Here is a 10,997-nt window from a genome sequence, read left to right on the forward strand (position 1 = left end):
TCAGTTCTAGTTCAGTTCTAGTTCAGTTCTAGTTCAGTTCTAGTTCAGTTCTAGTTCAGTTCTAGTTCAGTTCTAGTTCAGTTCTAGTTCAGTTCTTGTACAGTTCTAATTTAGTTCTAGTTCAGTTCTAGTTCTAGTTTTGTTCATAGTTTGTTTCAATTTTATTTTTCCTATTCAGCCATGCCCCCTTCTTGCCCACTCCGGCAAGCTTGTTTAATTGATATTTATCAGCAACAAACTATGGCGTCGCATTGTTTATTGTTTTGTTGAAAAAAAATGTAAACAAACTTAATTTGCATACATACTCTCTCACTCAATTATTTACTCCCTCTCCGATTTTGTCAATCTCAATAAAAAAAATTCAAATTATGTACTAACAAATGTCAACGTTTAAGAAATTTTTTCAAATAAACAATAGAATAAATTATTTTAATTAAAGCCTATAGGAAAATTTAAATTATTGTTTTAATTAGCATAAAATTGGAAAAGTATTTAAAATACACATTTAACGCTCCAGACAGTGAAAGTAAATTTACACTTAATCCATAAAAACACAGCTGTGAGCAGACTAAGTTTTGAAAGTTTGAATATTGTATTAAAATTAAATGTACAGATAATTAAAGGAAATCTAAAAGTTGAATGAACTGTATTAAATTTAATAAAATTTACAATAATAAAGTTTAGTAGAAAAACATTTTTTAAAATTATGGTTAAGATAACACTATTTCTTTCCTCTCAACTGTATTATTAAACATTTTTCTGCGTAATTTCTTTTCTTGGCCCCCCCAAAAAAATTTTGTTTTATCTAAACTTGAAATAACAAAAACAAGTTCATGGTTTATTGTATAAGAGTGAGAGCAAGTCTACAACGATACTTATACTTAATGATAAGGTTCAAACACTTGTTATTATCAGTGAGGCCCCCCCCTGTACCTCAGATGTTCAACAATCATTTTGTTATTATTGCAATTGATCTGTTCTAAATGGGTCACTTGTAGATTGAAACTAATTTAATTTAGTAAATAAAAATGATAACAGAATTTTTTTTTATAAAGACCATAAAGATAATAAATGAATTATTATAATGAAAATAATATTAAATGACGTTTGTTCAAACAAAAAAAAAAAACTAATAAAATGGCGCGAACGCAAATTATTTATTGTTTAAGTTATTAATGAAATAATTTGTTTACAAAAAGATAAGATTGATTTAAAAGTATCCCACAAGACAATCGAACGAATTGTTAAGAGAGGAAGTTAATTAGTTTGTAAGTAATTTAGTTATTTGGTTAGTTATCTAGTTAGTTATAAAGTTAGGTTAGTTATTTAGTTATTTTCCTAACAATCTATATATTCCCATATTATCACTTATTAATAAAATTCTAATCAATTGCAAATAAAATATTTATAATTAATAAACGATAACTCAAAATCAATGCAATAAATGCTCATTTGTCTAGATTTGTACTTGCTGGGGTGCAACTAATCTAGGGGTCTTAATATTGCTTTGAATTCCGATTGTTATTGTTTCTATTTATAAATAAATCACGCGAATAATATGCTTTTTTCTGAAATGTTTAAAACAAAGACAAATTAAAGAAGTCCATATAATAATAGACAAAAGTTTACATAAATAAGACTTGAAACTTTTAGGGTTTGTGACTTTTTCAATAACTCCAATCTTTTTGTTTTTTTCTAGCCCATTCCGCTCGCCTAGCACGATGCTCCTCAACTTTACATTCCAAAGCCGCAACGGCTAGCATACCTTTAGTACAAAACGAAATGCCTGATTGTGATTATCAGCCACCTCAGTATCAGGGACCAAGTTATGAAAATATTCAAGAACTGCGTAAAAATCATTTGACACCCAATATTCAGGCTTACTACAAGAAACCTTTGCTAATACATAGTGGTCATATGCAATGGCTGTTCGATCATGATGGTAGTCGTTATTTGGATATGTTTGGTGGTATTGTTACCGTTTCGGTGGGACATTGTCATCCGTAAGTAGAAATTGAATTTAAATTTCTGATTGTCTAGTCTATAGTCTAGACTATAATTTAGTCTATAGTGTAGTCTATAGTCTAGTCTAAAGTGTATTCTATAGTCTATAGTGTAGTCTATAGTCTTGTCTATAGTCTGTTCTATAGTGTAGTTTATAGTCTAGTCTATAGTATAGTCTATAATCTAGTCTATAGTCTATGTTATAGTCTAGTCTATAGCTTAGTTTATAGTCTAGTCTACTGTCTAGTCTATAGTATAGTTTATTGTCTAGCCTATAGTCTCGTCCATAGTCAAGTCTATCCTATAGTCTAGTTTAGAGTCTAGTCCATAGTCAAGTCTATCCTATAGTTTAGTTTATAGTCTAGTCTATAGTCAAGTCTAGTTTAGACTAGACTAGTCTAGTCTAGTCTATAGTCTATAGTCTAGTCTATAGTCTAGTCAATAGTCTAGACTATAGTCCAGCCTATAGTCTAGCCTATAGTCTAGTCTATAGTCTCGTCTATAGTCTAGTCTATAGTCTAGTCTATAGTCTAGTCTATAGTATAGCCTCTAGAGTCTAGACTATAGTATAGTCAAGTCTATAGTCTAATCTATAGTCTAGTCTATAGTCTAGTCTATAGTGTAGTCTATAGTGTAGTCTAGTCTATAGTCTAGTCTATAGTCTAGTCTATAGTCTAGTCTATAGTCTAGTCTATAGTCTAGTCTATAGTCTAGTCTATAGTCTAGTCTATAGTCTAGTCTATAGTCTAGTCTATAGTCTAGTCTATAGTCTAGTCTATAGTCTAGTCTATAGTCTAGTCTATAGTCTAGTCTATAGTCTAGTCTATAGTCTAGTCTATAGTCTAGTCTATAGTCTAGTCTATAGTCTACTCTATAGTCTAGTCTATAGTCTAGTCTATAGTCTAGTCTATAGTCTAGTCTATAGTCTAGCCTATAGTCTACTAAATGGTCTAGTATATAGTCTAGTCTATAGTCTAGTCTATAGTCTAGTCTATAGTCTAGTCTATAGTCTAGTCTATAGTCTAGTCTATAGTCTAGTCTATAGTCTAGTCTATAGTCTAGTCTATAGTCTAGTCTATAGTCTAGTCTATAGTCTAGTCTATAGTCTAGTCTATAGTCTAGTCTATAGTCTAGTCTATAGTCTAGTCTATAGTCTAGTCTATAGTCTAGACTATAGTCTAGTCTATAGTCTAGTCTATAGTCTAGTCTATAGTCTAGTCTATAGTCTAGTCTATAGTCTAGACTATAGTCTAGTCTATAGTCTAGTCTATAGTCTAGTCTATAGTCTAGTCTATAATCTAGTCTATAGTCTAGTCTATAATCAAGTCTATAGTCTAGTCTATAGTCTAGTCTATAGTCTAGTCTATAGTCTAGTCTATAGTCTAGTCTATAGTCTAGTCTATAGTCTAGTCTATAGTCTAGTCTATAGTCTAGTCTATAGTCTAGTCTATAGTCTAGTCTATAGTCTAGTCTATAGTCTAGTCTATAGTCTAGTCTATAGTCTAGTCTATAGTCTAGTCTATAGTCTAGTCTATAGTCTAGTCTATAGTCTAGTCTATAGTCTAGTCTATAGTCTAGTTTATAGTCTAGTCTATAGTCTAGTCTATAGTCTAGTCTATAGTCTAGTCTATAGTCTAGTCTATAGTCTAGTCTATAGTCTAGTCTATAGTCTAGTCTATAGTCTAGTCTATAGTCTAGTCTATAGTCTAGTCTATAGTCTAGTCTATAGTCTAGTCTATAGTCTAGTCTATAGTCTAGTCTATAGTCTAGTCTATAGTCTAGTCTATAGTCTAGTCTATAGTCTAGTCTATAGTCTAGTCTATAGTCTAGTCTATAGTCTAGTCTATAGTCTAGTCTATAGTCTAGTCTATAGTCTAGTCTATAGTCTAGTCTATAGTCTAGTCTATAGTCTAGTCTATAGTCTAGTCTATAGTCTAGTCTATAGTCTAGTCTATAGTCTAGTCTATAGTCTAGTCTATAGTCTAGTCTATAGTCTAGTCTATAGTCTAGTCTATAGTCTAATCTATAGTCTAGTCTATAGTCTAGTCTATAGTCTAGTCTATAGTCTAGTCTATAGTCTAGTCTATAGTCTAGTCTATAGTCTAGTCTATAGTCTAGTCTATAGTCTAGTCTATAGTCTAGTCTATAGTCTAGTCTATAGTCTAGTCTATAGTCTAGTCTTTAGTAAATGGTCTAGTATATAGTCTTGTCTATAGTCCACTTCTAGTCTACTTTATAGTCTAATATAATGTCTAGTTAATAGTCTTGACTATAGTCTAGTATATAGGTGTAGTATGGTTTGTTAACAGTCATATTTATCAATATTTCTTTTCCAGTAAAGTCAACAAAGCGTTGGAGGCACAAATTAAAAATCTCTGGCACACCACCAACATTTATATGCACCCCAAAATCCATGAATATGCGGCCCGTTTAACAGCCAAATTCCCCGGTGATTTAAAGGCCGTCTGTTTTGTTAACTCTGGATCAGAGGCCAATGATATGGCAATGTTAATGGCCCGTCTTCATACCGGTAATCAAGACATACTTACCTTACGTAATTGTTATCACGGCATGTCTCCCTATACCATGGGCTTGACGGCCCATTCCACTTGGCGTTTCCCTTTGCCGGGTATTTCGAATGGTATACATCATGTTATGAATCCAGATCCATATCAGGGTATATGGGGTGGTGCACATTGTCGCGATTCACCCATACAAACGGATAGAAAGTGTGATTGTACTTTAGAGGGTGGTTGCAAGGCTAGCGATTTGTATTATAAAGAATTGGAACAAACCTTCAAATATTCTTTGCCTAGAGGTAAAGTGGCGGCTATGTTTGCCGAGTCTATACAGGGTGTAGGTGGTACAGTACAATTCCCTAAGGGTTATATAAAAAAGGCAGCTGAATTGGTGAGAGCTAATGGTGGTTTGTTTATATCCGATGAAGTACAAACTGGGTTTGGACGTACCGGCGAACATTTCTGGGGCTTTGAGGGACATGGCATAATACCAGATATAGTAACAATGGCTAAAGGTATAGAAAAGATTTGTTTTACAATGAAAGATACAAAATGCTTATAGTTTTTTTTCCAAACAGGCATTGGTAATGGTTTTCCTATGGCTGCTGTGGTTACTACACCCGAAATAGCCAAATCTTTGGGCATGGCTTTACATTTCAATACCTATGGTGGCAATCCTATGGCCAGTGCTGTAGGTATTTCTGTTTTGGATGTTATTGAAGAGGAACAGCTACAAAAGAATTCCTTAGAAGTGGGCACTTATTTCCTTAAATGTTTAGCTGATTTGAAAGAACGTTATGAAATCATTGGTGATGTTCGAGGCAAGGGTCTTATGATTGGCGTGGAAATGGTAACAGATCGTGAAACTAAAACCCCATTAAGTGTGCCTCATGTTTTAGAGATTTGGGAAACTTGCAAAGATATGGGAGTGTTGTTTGGAAGAGGTGGTCTAAATGGCAATGTAAGTATTTATATTTTAACATTTTAATATAGTTTTATAGGCTTAATATTCCCTTAAATTATTGCTAAAATTGGGTGTCAGTGTTTTTTCTTGGCTTTAAGCTTTTTATTGTTAAGAACCTGCTGTTTGCAATTCCTCCTCTTCTATAACCATTTTATGTTTATGTCCCCTTTGTGTCATTCCCTTTAATCCTACTTATTCCCTCATATGTACATATATATTTCTTTCCAGAGTTTACGCATTAAACCTCCCATGTGTATTACTAAATCGGATGTTAAGTTTGCTGTGGATGTTCTCTCTAGAGCTATTACGGAATTTATGAAGAAATATGAAAATTAAGTCGGCTCGATAGAGTTTTAATAATTGGTTGAAAAAAATATTGGCTTAAATAGTTTAGAGTTTAAATGGTTGCCAAGGTTTTAGCAAATCTTTCATTTTAAGATTTTGTACTTATTGCATTTATATACATATTTTAGCTAAATAATTTTTTTAGTTTTTAAGTTATAAAATAATTTTTAAATAAACAATTTTTTCTTTGAGATTATGAATAAAAGCTTACCTGTTTACACCGATGTATTTTGACACATGAACGCTTTTTGCTTAAAATTTAACATTTTAATTATTACACTTTTATCACTTTTATTATTTATTTAAAACAATTTCAATTAAATTGATTCGCGTTTTTTTACTGTTAGTCAATGATCGTTTTGTTGTTTTTAAATTTTCATTATTTTTGCTTTGTTTTGTACATAGTTGTACAAAAAGGTACTTTTTACACTAACACAGGGATGTTTATTCTGTTTTAATATAAATTCAATGAAATTCACAACAATGAATTTATTTTAAATTAAGAAAATCGTCATATTTCAATATTTCTAAAATTCGTTGGGTCTGAATGGGCTATTTTATAAAAAATGTTCCTAATTTCTTAAATAATCGTTTAATTAGTAGAAAGAAAAGATGTTTTGTGTCCATATGAAATCAAGGTTGGCAACCGTTTAGAAACGAAATCCGTATTTTAACTTAGCGGTATCCGTATTTTAACTTATTTCGGTACTGATATTTGAGTATCTTAGCGGTAACGGTGGTAGTGAAAACGTATTTAGCGGAAACGATAACTTATCGTTAGCGGTTGCCAAGCGTGTCTAAAATATAAAAAAGGTTTAAATTTAGTTTATACTAATTTATAAGCACATGATTCAATCTAAAGTCTTGTAAACCAGAACTGAACTACAGCTAAACTATAGATTAACTAGAACTAACTTAGAACTGAACTAGAATTGAAGGAGAACTGAACTAGAACTGATGTCGAACTAGAACTGAGCTAAAATTGAAAAGAACTGAACTAGAACTGAACTGCATTAGAAATAAAATAGAACTGAACTACAGCTGAAGTTGAACTGAACTAGAGCTGAACTAGAACTGAACTAGAACTTAACTAGGACTGAACTAGAACTGAACTAGAACAGAACTGAACTAGAACTGAACTAGAACTGAACTAGAACTGAACTAGAACTGAACTAGAACTGAACTAGAACTGAACTAGAACTGAACTAGAACTGAAGTAGAACTGAACTAGAACTGAAGTAGAACTGAACTAGAACTGAACTAGAACTGAACTAGAACTGAACTAGAACTGAACTAGAACTGAACTAGAACTGAACTAGAACTGAACTAGAACTGAACTAGAACTGAACTAGAACTGAACTAGAACCGAACTAGAACTGAACTAGAACTGAATTAGAACTGAACTGAACTAGAACTGAACTAAAACTGAACTAGAACTGAAGTACAACTGAAGTAGAACTGAACTAGAACTGAAGTAGAACTAAACTAAAACTGAACACTAACTAGAATTGAACTTGAACTCAATTTGAATTAAACTAGAACTAAAAGAGAACTGAACTAGACATGAAGTAGAACTGAACTAGAGCTGAACAAGAACTAAACTAGAGCTGAACTAGAACTAAACTAGCACTGAACTAGAACTGAGCTAGAACTGAACTAGAACTAAAAGAGAACTGAACTAGAACTGAAGTAGAACTGAAGTACAACTGAAGTAGAACTGAACTAGAACTGAAGAACTAGAACTGAATTAGAACTGAACTAGAACTGATCATGAGCTGAACTAAAACTGAACTGAACTTGAACTAGAACTAAACTAGAACTGAACTAGAACTGAACTAGAACTGAACTAGAACTGAACTAGAACTGAACTAGAACTGAACTAGAACTGAACTAGAACTGAACTAGAACTGAACTAGAACTGAACTAGAACTGAACTAGAACTGAACTAGAACTGAACTAGAACTGAACTAGAACTGAACTAGAACTGAACTAGAACTGAACTAGAACTGAACTAGAACTGAACTAGAACTGAACTAGAACTGAACTAGAACTGAACTAGAACTGAACTAGAACTGAACTAGAACTGAACTAGAACTAGAACTGAACTAGAACTGAACTAGAACTGAACTAGAACTGAAGTAGAACTAAACTAAAACTGAACACTAACTAGAATTGAACTTGAACTCAATTTGAACTAAATTAGAACTGAACTAGAACTAAAAGAGAACTGAACTAGACATGAAGTAGAACTGAACTAGAGCTGAACAAGAACTAAACTAGAACTGAACTAGAACTAAACTAGCACTGAACTAGAACTGAGCTAGAACTGAACTAGAACTAAAAGAGAACAGAACTAGAACTGAAGTACAACTGAAGTACAACTGAACTAGAACTGAATTAGAACTGAACTAGAAGTGATCATGTTAGTTCAGCTCATGAACTGAACTTGAACTAGAACTAAACTAGAACTGAACTAGAACTGAACTAGAACTGAACTAGAACTGAACTAGAACTGAACTAGAACTGAACTAGAACTGAACTAGAACTGAACTAGAACTGAACTAGAACTGAACTAGAACTGAACTAGAACTGAACTAGAACTGAACTAGAACTGAACTAGAACTGAACTAGAACTGAACTGGAACTGAACTAGAACTGAACTAGAACTGAACTAGAACTGAACTAGAACTGAACTAGAATTGAAGTAGAACTAAACTAAAACTGAACACTAACTAGAATTGAACTTGAACTCAATTTGAACTAAACTAGAACTGAACTAGAACTAAAAGAGAACTGAACTAGACATGAAGTAGAACTGAACTAGAGCTGAAGTAGAACTAAACTAGAACTGAACTAGAACTAAACTAGCACTGAACTAGAACTGAGCTAGAACTGAACTAGAACTAAAAGAGAACTGAACTAGAACTGAAGTAGAACTGAAGTACAACTGAAGTACAACTGAAGTAGAACTGAACTAGAACTGAACTAGAACTGAACTAGAACTGAATTAGAACTGAACTAGAACTGATCATGAGCTGAACTAAAACTGAACTGAACTTGAACTAGAACTAAACTAGAACTGAACTAGAACTGAACTAGAACTGAACTAGAACTGATCTAGAACTGAACTAGAACTTAACTAGAACTGAACTAGAACTGAACTAGAACTGAACTAGAACTGAACTAGAACTGAACTAGAACTGAACTAGAACTGAACTAGAACTGAACTAGAACTGAACTAGAACTGAACTAGAACTGAACTAGAACTGAACTAGAACTGAACTAGAACTGAACTAGAACTGAACTAGAACTGAACTAGAACTGAACTAGAACTGAACTAGAACTGAACTAGAACAGAACTAGAACTGAACTAGAACTGAACTAGAACTGAACTTGAACTAGAATCAGTTTTTAATATAAAATGTAGTTAATGGTTAAACAGGCTTTTAATTAATATTCATATCTGTTACAACTTCATTTATTATTAATGTTTTTAATCCAAACATTTCTTATTGGAACATTTTCTCCTTTAGGTTATGTGCTTAAAACCTCCCTTGTGTGTCACCAAAACCGATGTAGACTTTACCATCAATGTCTTGGATACCTTGTTCAGTAAACATTATTTGAAAGCACCACGTAATTGGCGACAATATGATTTGAAATAAAAACATAGATTTTCATCAAATCATTACATTAAGTATATATATAGAATATACTCTGTTTATTATACAATTTTTTATATTAAAAAGTTAAGCTTAGATCAGAAAATAAAAAGCTATATAGATTTCTTAGTTTTATATATAATTTAATTTTTTTAGATTTAAGAATATTTTTGTTTAGTTATTTGTTTTTGTTTTTTTTTTTGAGTGTAAGAATGTATGTGTGTGTGTGTTAAAGAGGCACAGCAGTTTTTGTTTTTTTTTTTTTGTAAATTGTTTATCTTTTTTATAATTTTTTTGTTTTCTAATAAAGATTTTAGACATTATGAGCTTTTTTTACACAGTTTTTTTAGAAATAAAATAAATTGGAATAGAAATTAACAGATTTGAAATTTAAAAAAGTAAATTTTTTTTAATTTGTATTAATTTATTATAAACAAAAATAAATGCCAAAATAACTTAACAAAAAAACCAACGCAAATAATTTTCTTTTAAAATCTAGAAAAATATTGTTAACAATTATTTTGTTAATAATAAAACTAATCACTCAATTAACATTAAAAAAATAAATGTTAAAAAGTATTAATTAAAAATGAAATTTGTTATTTAAATAAATTATTAACATTATGTTTATTTGCATAATTCATTTAATAACTAAATTTATTTATTAAATGTTATTATTTACTTTTAATTTGGTTTATTTGAAAGCCTTTTAAAAATTAACAAATGTTATTTTCTTTAAATAAATGCTCTTCAAAAAAAAAAAAAAACTTTCATAAAAAAATAATTAATAAAAAATAAATGTATAATTCCGTTTTCTATCTTTTTGTTGTTTTTTTTTAGTTTAGTATAATTTTATAAATATTTATAATTTAATAACAAAATTAAATTACTACAGTCTTGCTACACTTGTATATCGATTAATTTGCCATCGCTGCTTATGTCGGTGAGCAAAGTTTCCGATAATTCTTTGCGAGCTTTTTGTACCACCCAAAACATCAAGGCAACGCCACAAATGACCTGCAATTACAAAGGGAGAAAATTAAAACAAAATAATTGAATAAATTATTATTTGATATTTGTTGATAAAGCGGAAAAATCCAACTTACAATGGAAAACTTACAAATTAAAATTAAATATTAAAACATATATTAGGGAGGAATGAAAAATCGTGTAGAAACGAGAAAAGGTGCAAAGGCGAATGAAGTATAATTTATATTGTTAAACTGAACATAGACATAACTATATACCAGTATATAGATTAGACTATAGTCCAGACTATAGACTAGACTATAGACTAGACAATGGACTAGTCTGTAAACTAGACTGTACACAAGACTACAGACTAGAATATAGACTATAAACTAGAATATAGACTAGACTACAGACTTGACTATATATTAGACTATAAACTAGACTATAGACTAGACTATAGACTAGACTATAGACTAGACTATAGACTAGACTATAGACTAGACTATAGACTAGACTATAGACTAGACTATA

At 31.1% G+C, this 10,997-nt stretch overlaps 2 protein-coding genes across 2 annotated transcripts in view; one reads left to right on the forward strand and one right to left on the reverse strand.

Annotated features, from left to right (window-relative positions):
- The window catches only part of LOC111682457 (alanine--glyoxylate aminotransferase 2, mitochondrial), a 6,849-nt gene extending 793 nt beyond the window's left edge, over window positions 1-6,056 (forward strand). The window contains exons 2-5 of the mRNA XM_046951413.1: window positions 1,700-2,003; window positions 4,341-5,038; window positions 5,102-5,484; window positions 5,716-6,056. Coding sequence (XP_046807369.1) covers window positions 1,700-2,003; window positions 4,341-5,038; window positions 5,102-5,484; window positions 5,716-5,823 — 1,493 coding nt within the window. The 3' untranslated portion in view covers window positions 5,824-6,056. The remainder of the gene's footprint in view (window positions 1-1,699; window positions 2,004-4,340; window positions 5,039-5,101; window positions 5,485-5,715) is intronic.
- Window positions 6,057-10,300: 4,244 nt separating this feature from the next.
- The window catches only part of LOC111682458 (protein aardvark), a 10,954-nt gene continuing 10,257 nt past the window's right edge, over window positions 10,301-10,997 (reverse strand). The window contains exon 4 of the mRNA XM_046951414.1: window positions 10,301-10,511. Coding sequence (XP_046807370.1) covers window positions 10,395-10,511 — 117 coding nt within the window. The 3' untranslated portion in view covers window positions 10,301-10,394. The remainder of the gene's footprint in view (window positions 10,512-10,997) is intronic.

This window comes from Lucilia cuprina, chromosome 5 (genome assembly GCF_022045245.1).
Source record: "Lucilia cuprina isolate Lc7/37 chromosome 5, ASM2204524v1, whole genome shotgun sequence".
Taxonomy (NCBI): Eukaryota; Metazoa; Arthropoda; class Insecta; order Diptera; family Calliphoridae; genus Lucilia; species Lucilia cuprina.